The 15,399-nt window shown below is 39.7% G+C and overlaps 1 protein-coding gene across 22 annotated transcripts in view; it reads left to right on the forward strand.

Moving 5' to 3' along the window:
• The window catches only part of NRXN3 (neurexin 3), a 1,010,752-nt gene that overhangs the window by 867,519 nt on the left and 127,834 nt on the right, over window positions 1-15,399 (forward strand). For all 22 annotated transcript variants that reach the window (XR_007889631.1, XM_051620875.1, XM_051620874.1 and 19 more), the window contains one exon: window positions 3,085-3,256. Coding sequence is in view for 21 of the 22 variants with exons in the window: in XM_051620875.1 (XP_051476835.1) it covers window positions 3,085-3,256 (172 nt within the window). In the remaining variant the exon portion in view is untranslated. The remainder of the gene's footprint in view (window positions 1-3,084; window positions 3,257-15,399) is intronic.

Consider the following 15,399-nt stretch of genomic DNA (forward strand, 5'->3'; position numbering starts at 1 on the left):
GAAGGAAATGCTATGGATTGTACAACTGACTTTGCCTACCCTTTCCTTTCAGTTAATGACTGAAGGGAAAAATTTGGGAAAACACTGTAGAGGCACTGCTTGGGGTGAGGCGTAGAAAAATAAGACTGCAGCTACTCCTGCCATTTTAAAGTCTGGAGGGTTCTTCAATTATCTTTGCTCAGGTGATCAACTTGAAAGTTGGCTAATTATATATTTGCTCCCTTCTGGTTTTGTCCATCTTGCAGCTGCATTCTACCTGCTGGATCCCGTAGGTACTTGTTTTGGGGTAGCGGCTGTTGGTTTTATTCTGTTTTTCTGCTTGTGAAACAGCTGGAATACAGCCTGCCTGTGACTGCATTTCAGATGACAGTTGAACAAGTGACTACTAATCAGTAGAGATGTTACTCAAGTAACTATCCACATCTCCTTGTTTTTATTGCTTTGTTTCTCACCTGTTGTCTGTGATGTTTTAAGGCAGCAAATGAGTCACTGTGTTCAGGTAAATGCTGTAGAGTATGAAAGACAGTGTTTGCATTGAAGCAAAGCCAATGAAATGATTCCTGACAATGCTCAGATGATGCTTCTGTGTATTCTTCAGTGCCATCTACTGGCAAAATTACCCATTAGACTTTCATAGAATCATAGAATCACAGAATCATAGAATCATAGGGGTTGGAAGGGACCTCGAAAGATCATCTAGTCCAACCCCCCCACCAGAGCAGGGTCACCTAGAGTACATCACACAGGAAGGCGTCCAGGCGGGTTTTGAATGTCTCCAGAGAAGGAGACTCCACAACCTCTCTGGGCAGCCTGTTCCAGTGCTCTGTCACTCTCACAGTAAAAAAATTTTTTCTGATATTCACCTGAAACCTCCTATGCTCCAATTTGTATCCATTACTCCTTGTCCTATCACTGGTCATCACTCAAAAAAGCTTAACTCCATCTTCTTGACACTCACCTTTTACGTATTTGTAAACATTGATGAGGTGACCCCTCGGTCTCCTTTTCTCCAAACTAAAGAGACCCAGCTCCCTCAGCCTTTCCACATAAGGGAGATGTTCCACTCCCTTAATCATCTTTGTAGCTCTGCGCTGGACTCTTTCCAGCAGTTCCCTGTCCTTCTTGAACTGAGGGGCCCAGAACTGGACACAATACTCCAGATGCGGCCTCACCAATGCAGAATAGAGGGGGAGGAGAACCTCTCTTGACCGACTAACCACACCCTTTCTAATGCACCCCAGGATTCCATTGGCCTTCTTAGCCACAAGGGCACACTGCTGGCTCATGGTCATCCTCCTGTCTACCAGGACCCCCAGATCCCTTTCACCCACACTGCTCTCCAGCAGGTCAGCCCCCAACCTGTACTGGTGCATGACATTTTCTTCCCCAAATGCAAAACTCTACACTTGCCCTTGTTGAACTTCATCAGATTTCTCCCCGCCCAAGTCTCCAGCCTGTCCAAGTCCCTCTGAATGGCAGCACAGCCTTCTGGTGTGTCAGCCACTCCTCCCAGCTTGGTGTCATCAGCAAACTTGCTGAGGGTACATTCTATACCCTCATCCAGGTCGTTGATGAAGATGTTGAACAACACTGGTCCCAGTACCGACCCCTGAGGGACTCCACTAGTCACACACCTCCAACCAGATTTTGCCCCATTGACTACAACTCTCTGCCTCCTTCCTTTCAACCAGTTCTTGATCCACCTCACTGCCTGATCACCAAACCCATTCTTGATCAACTTATCTACAAGGATGCTGTGGGAGACGGTGTCAAATGCTTTACTGAAATCAAGATAGACCACATCTACCGCTCTACCATCATCCATCCACCTAGTAATTTCCTCATAGAAGGCTATGAGGTTAGTCAAACATGATTTACCCTTGATAAAACCATGCTGACTGCTCCTAATGACCCCCATGTCCTTGATATGTCTAGAGATAGTGACAAGAACAAGTTGTTCCATCAGCTTTCCAGGGATGGAGGTGAGGCTGACCGGTCTATAGTTACCCGGGTCCTCCTTCTTGCCCTTCTTGTAGACTGGAGTGACATTTGCTATCCTCCAGTCCTCAGGCACCTCTCCTGTTACCCATGACTTACCGAAGATGCTGGAGAGTGGCCTAGCAATGACCTCCGCCAGCTCCCTCAGCACCCTTGGATGCATTTCATCCGGACCCATGGATTTATGGATGTCCAGATTACGCAAATGATCCCTAACCCAATCCTCATCTACCTGGGCAAACTCCTCCTTTATCTTGACTTCTTCTGGGGCTATATGAAACTGGGGCTCATGGGGAAAGCCTGCAGGAGTAAAGACAGAGGCAAAGAAGGCATTCAGCACCTCTGCCTTCTTTAAATCCTCTGTCACCAGGGCACCCACCTCATTCAGCAGTGGGCCTATATTGCCTCTGGTATTAGTTTTGTTGGCTATGTATTTGAAAAAGCCCTTTCTATTGTCCTTAACCCGACTTGCAAGGTTAAGTTCCAAGGAGGCCTTAGCTTTCCTAGTTGCCTCCCTACATTCTCTGACAACTGTCCTGTATTCCTCCCAAGTAACCAGCCCCTCCTTCCATGATCTATAGATTTTCCTTTTCCGTTTGAGTTTGCCCAGCAGTTCCTTTTTTAACCATGCTGGTCTCCTTGCTCCCTTACTAGATTTTCTACCCATTGGGACACACTGATCCTGTGCTTGCAAGAAGTGGTCCTTGAATGTTGTCCAGCTATCTTGAGCCCCTTTACCTTCTAGCACTCTGTCCCATGGGACTTCCTTTAACAATTGATTGAGGAGGCCGAAGTTTGCTCTGTGGAAGTCCAGGGTTCTGGTCCTGCTGGGTATTCTGTTCCTCCCACACAGGATCCTGAACTCCACCATCTCGGGGTCACTGCAGCCAAGGCTGCCATTGAGCACCACTGCTTCAACAAGGCCCTCCTTGTTGGTGAGCACAAGATCCTGCAGCGCTCCTCTCCTAGTCGGCTTATCCACCATTTGCATTAAGAAGTTGTCGAAGTTGTTGTTCATAGGCTGAGAATATTCTCCTAATCAACACCAATTTACAAGCGTTTGTTTCTTTTTTTCGTTCATTTCAGGAGCAAGGCAAGATTGGCGTAGTCTTCAATATTGGCACAGTGGACATCTCTATTAAAGAGGATAGCACACCGGTAAACGATGGCAAATACCATGTGGTACGCTTTACCAGGAATGGTGGCAATGCCACGCTTCAGGTTGACAGCTGGCCAGTGAATGAACACTACCCAACAGGTACATACTTTTTCTCTTTTTTTTCTCTTTCTGCCTGTCTGTATCTGAAAAAAAAGTTCAACACCAATTGCCAATTGGGTTCTGCTTAAAGCTTTGTTGCTTTATCTCAAAAATCATTTGATGAGCCTGGTGGCACATATTCTGTCTGTTAAAAATAGAAAAAGAAAGAATGCCAGGTATGTGGTATGATGCAAATAAATCCTGCTGTTTCAGCCATCTATAAGTGAATTCTAGTTTTACAGAATCAAAACTGATTCAACAAAAAAACTTAGTTTTGCTACTTGTGATATTTTCTAACTGTTTAAGGGAGGAAGGTTTTGAACAGACCTTACAAAAAGGAGAGGTGAATCTAGCCACACCCAAAACATGATCTATAATAGATGCAGAGTTGAAGTGTACATAATGTAGAAGATTAAGTTGCAAGTATTTGAACAGAATTCTACTTTTAGGTTTGCAGATACAAAGGTTGACACACAATCTAGCCAAATGTATCAGCTCTTAGTTGATTTTAGGACAAAACGCAGTTGCAAAATTTAGTATCTCTTTGGAAATCGTCACCCGAAATCTACCAAGAATAGTGAACAACTGGCTCTTGAATCCCTATCCTGTGTTTTATCCTACTGGCAAATCACAACCTCTTGATTCTGTATGTCACTATGCTAAAAAGTCAAACTCACTCCAAGTGAAAAGCTGATTGCTGTATGTGATGCTGAAAGTGCATCAGATAGCTGAGGCTTGGTGATGTGGATGGTTACAAAAGACAGGAGGAGCACAAGAGAAGAATTTCAGTGTTAACTGCATTCTTATTCATGTTATTGTCTAAGATCAAACCATCATCATTGTGTTGGTTTCCGGTATTAAGTCTAAGCAATTCCCGGTTTTTCCTTTCTGGATAGTTTGTAACTGAATCAGGACAGAAGGAAGAATTCTGTAATAAACATGAGACAATTTGCTCATTGTTTAGGAGTTGCCCACAAGCCACTTAACCTCAAATTATGAGAAATATCCTAATCATTTATGTAATGTTACACTAGTAAATTACTCCAAAAGGATAATTTCATCTCTTCCACTCACTCAAGGTACACAAGAAAGATTTTAATGAAAGCGATCTGTCCTGTGGTGATCTCTACCACATATTCAGCATGACTCTTTGTCTGTGTTTTGGTAATGTATATGCAAAAGAGTGTATTTTAATAAATACCCTTACTTTTGTGAAATAATTACTTTCTGAGAATGTCATGACAGACGTGCTAAGTTAGATTCTAGTTCTGTTATCTATTGGCTAGAGAGGGAAGCATGGCTAGGGGAAGCCCAAAGTGAGCGTCTTTCTTCTGCTCCTTTCATCAATTATTTTATGGTGAAATACCTCTGATACAGTTGTCAGCCAATTATAGTTAGTAAAAACCCCATGAATAAATTTTCTTATTCTGTTACTTGCTGTGGTAAGTCCCTGGTGTAAAGAAACAACATGTTCAGCTCATTACATTAGAGATTTTTTTTTTTTTAAGGAAAATAAATCACACTGAGAGAATACCTCAGTACCCTCTGCTTCTGACTTGAGTAAAGATATTCCTGTGTTCTCATTAGAAGACATATGGTTTTATACAATCAACATTCATCTTATGTTCTCGGCTAGTACTGAGTATATGCAGTTGTTCCCCAAGAGAAAAGGACACCTTTATATTCCAGACGCCTTCTCCTTCTGTGCATGTATTTCAATCTCTGGCTGTTTGTAGATTGTGAGTTTTTCAGCATGTTCCTGTGAAAAAAAGGCTTGTGGGATCATACTTTTTGTGTGTGCAGGTGTATCCCTAATTTTTTCCAGTTTCTTTCAAACTGGTTATTGAGCTGCATTTTTAAAAGGTGCAAAAGTTAAAAAAAAAAAAAAAAAAAAAAAAAAAAAAAAAAAAAAAAAAAGCAACAAACCTCTACATGGCTGGGGAAAATAACTGAGGAAGGAGGGCAGTGTTCAGCCCTGCCAGAGGAAAGGTCTGTAGTTTGATCTCAATTCATTTTAAATGGCAGAATATCCATATAATAAAGAGATGTTTTGAATGCCTCAGATTTGGGAAACCAGAGAAGGCAATAACTACAGGAAGCCAAACTTATGAGTTCAATTTTCTGGAGAATTAATGGTTTAAAAGAAGACCAAACATGAGCTTTTCTAATGAATAATTTGTTGTCTTTCACAAACCAGACTTGCACTAGTGTTTCTTATACTGAGTGCAAGATCAAACCAGTGTTCAGCTGCATTTCAATTCTGTGAAAAACTTTATGGTTGGGTTGACACAGGCTAATCCAGAGTGTTTCAGCTGGAAGCTACTGGAACTGCAATTGGTTTCAAACTTGTGTAATATTAGCTAAGGAATCTTGTCTTTTTCATGTAGGGTAAGATCACTTCAATTCTGGAAATGCAGTTATTTCTAGTGTTTAAAAAACATCATATTCTTACACATGCACATTTGGGCATGCTTTGTTGTCTTTAATATGAACAATTTTATGTGCACTTTCTTGTCAACTTTATGTGCATTTTCTGCATTGTGCTACAGCCTAATGTTCGCAAATTTTGCAAACTAGCAGAAGTATCTTCATCATCACATGTGATACAATCTTCAGGCAGCAGAGCCGTGTTCTGAGTGGCATTTCCATGCTCTGCTCTGAGTTTTATTACCTGTAGAAGGATTATACATTAGACTCATAATTACTTGCTCAATGGAAAGTACAAATAGAAGTAGTATATTCATTAAATGAGCAAAGAGAGTGAATATTTGCTTTCCTTAAAACTCAGTCTTCAGTTAAATTGAAATTAAATGATAGTAGCCCAATGGGACTGAAAGATTCCAAAGCTGCATTTTTGCAGCTTCATATAAAAGACAAGGAAGTGGAAGGAAAATTGAAAAGCGACAAACTTACATTGCATGCGCTGACATTTTGGTTTTTATAGCATCCAATTACATCTCAGTCACCTGCAAAATGAGCTTTATGCTTTCTTGTGAGGAAAATGGTTAGAGAGAAATTGTAAAGGAGGGAATTAAACTGGAGCTAAGATTGGCAACGCTTTGGGACTGAAATAATCCAAATCATTAGGGATGATCTCTCACTGTTTGTACTATTCCAACCCTGCCAGACTTTCTCTTACTGCACAGTAAGACTCTCAGCAGTGGCCTGGTGAAGGTATCTGAGACAAAGCTCCTGGGAGCTGAGTGATTGCAAATAGCAGCTTTAGCACTGGGACTGCTATGTACAATTCAGCTGTTGTGATTTAGTTCAGCCAAAACCATTGAGCCATTTATGATTTATTTGCATTAGTTTTGCCCTTTCCCCTCTCCCTCAAGTGCACAATAAGGAGAGCTTTTCTCATGGGCTGTACTGATAGCCAATTCCTTGATGCTTAATTCTTGAAGTTGATCATCACAACATCTATCTCAGTCAGGATATACACCTTTTGCTAAAAAATAGTTTTGGATATCTGTGCTTGAAAGCACAGTTATCCATGACTGCCTTCCTTCTGTTGTCTCACATGCCTTCACTCTTCACTCTACATCCCAGATAACAGATTGTGCTTGGTCGCTGTTATTTTCTTGCTTTTATGTTCTTCCTAAAAGCCTTCTCTAGATCTAAACGAATATTTTTAGGGATGAAGCATGAGTAATTTTGGACCAAGTGTAGGTGAGATAGGAAAGCTAGTTCAGGCAGAGGAAGCCTCTGACTTTTCTGTTTCAGATTATAGTAAAGCCATCAAATTTGAGGCATTCTACAGTAGGATGGAATTACTTCAATTAAGAAGCCGGAGGTTGGGAAGCAGTCAGCCATGGCTTTCTCAGAAGGGTTAAAAACAAATCTTCTGTCTTGACACAGATCCAGTATATCTCATTCCCTACATTTTCATTATTTCTTAAAAAGGAGGGTTTTTTTCTCTTACACTGTCTTTGCTTGCAAAGAAATACTTGTATGTTGCTAGTTTTGTAGTATACATTGAAACAAGCATGATGTTTGTGTTCATTCATCTATGCACTGAATACATTTTCTGAAGTAGAAAAAGAAGCAAAACAAGATGAAGAGAAGGTGTAAAGCAAGAGTATCAGTGCACTAAAATAAAGTTTAATTTGAGCTATATTATAAAGCAGAAAATTCAAGGAAGGGAGGCTAGAGGCAGGAAGAGGTTGTAATTTAAATAAAAACATGATCTAGCAAGAGAACGTAGCTTGAATTTTATTCCTGCATTTTAAAAATAAGAAACAGGACAGCATTAAACTACTGGAACCTTATCAGGATTAATTAGTTCATCCACTCAATAGAGATTTTATATTTTTCCCCTTTATCATTGTCTTGAGCAATCTCTCAGCCTTCTTTTAGGAGTTTCTGCCCTTTCAAATGACATTAATTTGCAGTTCTGTTAGTACTGTATAAAAGAAAAACGGTTTCATCTTCTGTGCCCCTACTTCATTCTCTCTCTCACATACACATTTGTGGGGAAGTTGGATCTTAGGAAGCTGGACAGTTAGCTCTTGACAGCAGAACTCCTTGGACTTTGTGACTGCTCTGGTAAGTACCATGGTCCAAGAAATTTGTACCTATACAAAAAAAAAATAATAATAATTTTTTTAAAAAGTTGATTCTGGGACCCTCAGTTTGGTGCTGGGGTTTTCCTTCAGTCCCTAAGACTGAATGTCCCTGAACAGTTGGGGCATATAGTCTGGTTTAATTTCATTTGAAAGGAATCCAGTTTGTATTCCTTGATAGCATTTCAGTATGTGAACCAAAGTGTAGTAAGTAGACAGAGTTGGGAGGTACACCTCAAAGGTATGCTTCTGCTTCAAACCAAAATGCTGATGTAGGTGGATCTTACCATAATATACAGCTGGAGCTGGACAGAGACACTCATTCTGTCTTTATTCCTTACAATATTCAAGTTGCTTAAATAATCAAATTTCAGTTTTCTACTCTTGTCATGTTCTGTCCAGCTGGATCACTTTACCAATGGTGACAGGATCATTCAGAACACAGGGAAAGATGAGTTCCTTTATCAGCAGGGCTGGTTTATGCCAGTGTAAAGTCTCAGCTGAACTATGTGTTTAGAAGTCTGTGTGAAACAAATTCATTCTTTGTCACCTGCTATTGCCTGAAGGAAAAGGCCTTGAAGAAGCACAGATTAAAGTGATAGTGGTCTAGATTGTCCTACCTATCTAAAATGAGAAAGGCATGAAGTCTCTCAGGCTACAATATATTTTTCATTTACTTGGTGGGAAGATCTGAAATTGCTTGGTAAGTACCAGGCAGGTGATGTGAGACAGATGAAATGATATACAGCTTTTATATATTATAGATTCAATAGACACTATATGTCTCACCTCATCTGTTTTAACTATAGAGAGGGAATTATGGTGGTAGAAAGCTGAAATATTTAAGTTGGTCTTCCTCTTCTGATACAATTGAATGATACACATGGTTTCATCTTACCCTTCTTTTACTAAAAGTCTTCTGTGACTAAAAGGATACAAATCAGATACTTAAACAAACTGCTGAATATTTCCCAGACTGATGATGCTGACTTCAGCTGGCTTGTGTGGTCTTTTGATTAGAGTATTTTTTGCAGCCTAGCAAGATTCAAAAGGTGTAAATCCTTTTTTTTTTTTTTTTTTTTTTTCTTCTTCCTTTTAATACCCTCCCAAAATTACTGTGGCAGTTTTAAAACTGCAGTAGTACAGGAGGCTGAACAGAACTTAAGTCAGCATTCAGGGATTTTACAGGGCTTTTGTGGTGGGAGAAATGGAGCACAGAGCTGTTTTGAGAAGAGGGGACTGAACTGCAAATATGGAATAGAAAGGGCATTTAATAAGTAAGGAAACTGAAGCTAGTTTAATGACACCCCATAACCCGTGATAAGTCCTATTGTAAGTTTCTGCAGAAAATAAGTTCCAACTGTCTTTAAATGGAGTGTCAGTACTGAGTATCTCTAAAAATGGTTATACCCATCTCTACAAATCAAAGTCCCTAAGCTCTACACTATTGTGACTACTGAACTAGACCTCATAGTCTGCTTTGAAACAGGTAATGTCATGTTCTGCTCAAGCCATTTATCACCTCTGCCTTGATATTTTCAAGCTCCATCCACAAGTGGCCTGCCTGATCTTTTTGTTCAATTAAATCCATTTCCCACCTCCTCCCCCTACTGGAAGAACTTTGAGGAGGGTGTAGTTTCTTTTATTTTCTTCTTTCTTTTTGGTTTTATTTAGTTTTTATCAGCAACATTTTCTCTCTCCCTCTGTGATTTCCCAGCCATGAGATAAATAGCCTTGTATCTTACAAGCTAAATACAATTACTGCTATCAAAACTGGAGTCTTTCTCTCCCTGTAAATGTCTCTTGGAAGCTGATAAACTGTTCAAGGCAAACTGCAGGCTTCTGCCTAATCCTGAGATTAAACATAACCACCCAGAAGACAGCAAGAGATAATTGGGGGGTGTTGGAGGTAGGCAGGCAGGAGAGGAAGAGAGGAGACAGCAAGATCCTCTTCTGAGATATTAAGAGGACATACACAAGGCTCAAGGTTATTTGTAAAGGAATTACAAAAAACATACAAGAGCTTGTTATGATGAGGTATTTCCTCAGATAATGCAGTCGTTGTTGTAGTTGTTAAAGATAAAATTTTACAGGGATTTGTTTAATGTAAAGTATAGAGGGGAGCTGTAGAAAGCAGATCGCAGGCATGACTGCTGATATTTATATATTAGTCCCCATCTTGTCCTTGAAACAGGAGGTATCACAAGGTTGCATCCAGATTCTTTGTGCATGCTGGCTTGGATTCATCTCACTGGCTTTATGCTGAATATGAGTAGAGAGTAGATTTCCCAAGAGTAAATAAGAGGACTAAGCCAGCTTTTCTGTGGTCTGTGTTTTGCTACCTGCTAACCATCTGAATGAGGGTAACTTAACCAAATGTTTGTGAAACAAAGCTGACAGTAATCTTCAGGAAATATGGGTGCCTTAGTTATGGAGGAATAGAGTGTTATACCTGTAGTAGTCTTTGTTTATAATCAAGGCAGGATTACTGAAGTCAGTCTTTATGAATCAGTCTAATACAGTTGAAAAAATCAGCCTCATTTCTGGAAACATAAGATCTTTGGTTTTTTTCAGTGACATTTTCATTTTTGTGTCTGTGATTTTTTATTTTAAGATTTTGTTTTTCTGAAAGCTTGCCTGTGTTTTTTTAACTGTTAACATTGGCCTAATGTGGGATATTACCTCTCAACTTTGCTTTGTTTATTTTACAATGTATTATCCAAGAAGGAGAATATAAGTTTGGATGGTCTAACAGTAGTATCACTGGAGGATATGAAAGAAGACTACATATCCTTTCTTCAGCTGACATGTGCTCTGAAACTGGAAATAATATGCAGTGTTGTGATTATTAGTTCTCATGAGGCCAGTAATGCAGGGACTAAGGCTGATTGAAACAGTAACAAGGAAAACTCAAAGGAGACCCAACTGGGATGTCTGAGTCTTTGCTCGCAACAACTTTTTCCTTTCTAACGATACTTGTCCCTTCCCAGTACCTCTGCACTGCTCAAGTTGTACTGTGATTTCAGGTAGCGGACCTTTATTAGAGGAAATAATTTGTTCTCTGTGCTCTTCAGAGCTTGGCTCCTTCTCCCCCAATTTTCCTATGTCTCTTCCATAGTGATTTTGAGATCTAGTCTTTCCACCAACAGTGGTTTTTGCCTTCTTGTGCCCTTTTGGCTCTCCATTCCCTCCTTCAAACTTGAGGCTGTTATGCTCTCCTCCTTGTCACTACTGAAATGAAGTTAATGGTGAAAAGTTTGGCTGATGTTGTCTCCATGAAGAGATACATAGATCTTGAATTTGACTAATTGGAGTTATTAATCAGTCCAGTTGCTTGATGTGCATGCTGGAGCCATTTCTTTGCCAGATCCCACTGTTGTATTAGTGTTTTCCTATCCAAATGCCCTTGTGAGTGGGTAATGAGTTAGGAACAAGAGCACTGAATTTTTATTAGCCCTGTGGGCTGAATGTAATCCCCAGGGTTCTTTGTCATATACTTGTTCGTGGGTTTTGATTTTTCATTTGTACTCATTTTGTGGGACTTGAATGAGCTCTCAAATGCTTCCTATCAGCATGAATTGGAGATGGCATGTAAAGTGCCTTTGACAGATTTGCTGCATTTCATAATGTGCCTAAAACATATAAAAAGACAAGGTTAATAAAACAACATTGGAGAAGCACATTTTGAAGGCAGTTCTGTGACATATGTTGAAAGATCTGCCAAGAGGAATGATTAAAACATGACAAGTTGATGAAATCAAGAGTTGATTGTAGCTTCTCACTGCAGGGCCGTAACATCTATAATATATTTATAAGGTTGGAAAACAGATAAATATGGCTGCATGATATGAACGCTAAGTTTAGGTTCTCTGTATTCACTGAGAGATAAACCTACACACATAAAGTCACCAACAGACAAACATACTTTGGAATTTGTGCAAATACACTCATGTTAATGCGTGTTAATACATGTGTGCCCATACAGGATCATGGAATAGGATCTGACATGACAAATAAGTTACGTAAATGTTGCCAATGCATTCACAGTTAAACTTCTGTATACTTCATGTTTTGCTTTTCTGCTTCCCATGGATGATGCTGTGATTCATTTCCTCTTTGCCCCTATGCTGAAACATGGAAGTGTTGTAGGGCTTGTCTATATTCTTAATTCTGTCTTTACATTTAGAGGAGAGGAAAGACAGACAGAAAAGGAACAAAGTGACTATACTGTGACTTCCAGTACTCATCCTTCCTGTTGAAGTTTCAGTTTTCAAAATTATGCCAGGCTCATAAAACATGCTGCACTCTACATGAATTGCAGTCTTACCTTCACTGAGTACCTGAAGCCCAGGTGAGTGGTGGTCTATCAAGCACCGCCATTTCAGTCAGGTTGGCATTAAGAAAGGAGATGTACTGATTTCTTTATGAAGACATGAAAGATAACCAGGCAGAACAAACAGTACAGCATTGTTTAACAGCAGTAGGATTGCAAGAAGTATAAGGAAGGGTACGTACAGAATGGTGTCTCTGTGCAAATAACCATGACTGCCTAATTCCCACCTAGGATCCCACAGATAGTCCTTGAGCTGTAGGAAACAGGAGAAGGAATAAGAAGCATTTTTATGTAGTAGTGTCTATTATTGCTACGTAACAGTCACAGAAGAGGTTTCAACATGCAAATACATGCCACAGAGGCAATACTAGTTTTAATGTAAACAGAATATTTTCTCTTATTTATACCCTGGATAAAGAAAATACTATCAGAAATAACTGATAATATGAGGAAAACTTTTTCAGTGCTGTCCGAAAGAGGAAGTTATGTATTATATTGCTGCATGCTGTTAGTAGCATTAGTGTAGCATCAATTTTACATCTTCCTGAAACAGACTTTGGGTCAAATATGTCAAAACTACAGGCAATTACTAAATAAATCAGAAGAAAAATTGCTTTAATGGTCAAAATGACACTTCTGTCCAATGGTCCTGGATTTGGAATGGTTTCTATTCTGTCCTTCCCGAGTCTGTTCATCCATCTAATCAGCTTCTTGAGCTGGACAGCAGCCAAGTGTCTGATACTTCAGAGAATTACAGTAACCTACCATGGCAACAACAAATACATGCCCTAAAATATTTCCTTCTACAGAAAGTTAGCCTACTATTATGCTGTGTTTGTGACCTGAAGTATGAGGTCACATAAACTGTATGTCTACACTCATTACATTTGTACTACTGTTTTGAAAAGTAAATGTTTTATTTTTTCCCCTCATTAATTAATCCAAGGAGACTAGAAATACTCCAACTTCCTCTCCATCTGTAATTTGATAGAAGTTACTCTGGTGTATTGTGACAAAATAAGAATAAGACAGTTCAGCTGCATCTCTAACTTTTCTCCATTTCTCCGATTCTTTTTCCACTGATGATCTTGATGCTCGAATCTCAGTTCTTTTCTCTTAGCTTAGTCCTACAGACAAGTATTCTTTGTAAGATAAATTCTTGACACACAGAGGGAAAGCTCATTAAAAGTCATGTTGACCTTTGACACTGGTCGTATGCTACGTAGTGTAACTGAGGAGATGAACTTGACAGTTCCCCATTCCTAGGCTTGCTCTATGTCAGAGTGGTGACTTAAAGTATGCCAAGCTATAGTATCCATAGGGCATTGCTGAATCTTTCTGCCTAGTTGTTCTCACTCATCTTCCATCTGAAATAATAGTTGTGGGCCAAGGGATTTCCCTAAATATTTGTATTACATTCTTACACTCACTACAGCTCTTTGAGTCACTGTCCCTGAGATACTATGGTGCAAAAAGGGGTATTGCATTCATCCAGTGCACTCCAGGCCATGGATTTTTTCCTTGTGTCTCTGACATTCAACATACTTCTTGCTGAAATCATCACCATGCCATTTTCCAAGTGCTGTAATAAATATTGAGAGATGTAGGTATATTCTGATAGCTTGGTCTTGCTAGCAATTCCAGGCTAAAGTATACAGCTGCTTGTGTAACCATGATTATTCTGTCTGGAAGCCTAGATATTATGAGCTGTTCTCATGTGTTTGTGTCCACTGGTCCATGACTGAATGGATGCCCAGTACCACGCATAACTAGTATCGTCAAAAATTTCTTACAAATTTCTCCTTTGCTGGAGTAAAATGAATTATTATTGGATCTATCATCTGATGATCTATATATGTAATGTAGCTGCATAATGTAGTGCAGAGAAAGATGGAGAAATATTTCTGAAATGGAGAATAGGGCTAAATAAGATTACTGGAAAGTAAGAATCCTGCTAGACAGAAGAGTGCAGTGAACTCCCAGACATTAATATAGTTACATTTCTCTCCTGGATTAGTTCTATTTCAGTTTTCCTGGTCAAATTGAGTTGTTATAAAATATTCTCTTTCTTCTCTCCCTCCCTGGCTCTCTCTCTGTCCCTGTCTCTCTCTTACACCCACACACACAATAAGAGTGAGCAAACATCTGGCCTAAGGGATCAAAGGCTTGAACAACAACTTTGTGGTTTTCTCATCTTATTGCCTGCAGAAGGAACAGTGCCAGCTGAAATCCCAGGCTGACACAGCTGACACGCAGTAACAGAAGGGACCACACATCTACATCAGCCTTCTCCCTGCTCACGAAAACGCACTGGAAAGCAGTCATTGAAATCCAATGCTGTGGACTGAAGCAGACCAACTGTGTGAAAGGATGGAAAGAAATGAAAGGGGCCAGTCATGGAACTGGGAGCCAAAAATTCCTGAGTCCCAGCCTTGGCTTTATGTATGCCATACCCTGTGGTCTTGGGTAATGCTTTTACCACTCTGTGGCTCAGTTTCCCAATCAGTAGAGTTGGGAATAAAGCCCCAATTTACATTATCTTCAGGACTTAAATAGAAAATATTTTTCAATTCACTGAGTATGGAAACCTTTCCGGATCGGTGAACTTATGTCTTTGATATTTGCTGAGTATCTAGAACGCCCTGGAGACTGAGAACTCCTTTGTTAGACTAGCGAAATCTTTTGTGTTTTTTTCTTAAGCCCCACAAATTCAAAGTCACTGAGATTCATGCTGTATATCAGTCTGTCACATGCAGACTGAGTGATATTTTGCCCCTTCAATATTTAGCATTCCCATAGAAATTTTTAAAACTCAGGTCACTTCCAAGAAATGAATTGATTTAAAATGTTGTAGTAAGGAAAATGTATCCAAAGAAGCTACAAGTTCCTTTTTCCATGGCTCTACCTTACTTCTGGCACAGTGTTATTCAGTGATGATTTTTTTCAATGTCTGGATGTTTTCTGTTCTTCTAGTTCATGGCTTGGCTTTCTCAATGACACTTGTCTTTGAGAAGGCTTACTGGGTCACTACAGGGTCCTGAATGTCCTTTTTCTAAGCTGATGCAAACAGAATTATTGGTTTCAAGAGGAGGCAGAGATCACTGATTTGTAGCAGTTACAGATGGAAAAAGGCCTGTTTGGTCTCATTTATTCCGTTCTGTAATCAATTGATACTTCCCCACCACTTTTTCAAGTAGAATTTTAAAGAATTCAATAATTTCCTTCAGCAGACTATAGCAGCTTCTCAT

The sequence above is a fragment of the Apus apus genome, chromosome 5 (genome assembly GCF_020740795.1).
Source record: "Apus apus isolate bApuApu2 chromosome 5, bApuApu2.pri.cur, whole genome shotgun sequence".
NCBI classification, from domain to species: Eukaryota; Metazoa; Chordata; class Aves; order Apodiformes; family Apodidae; genus Apus; species Apus apus.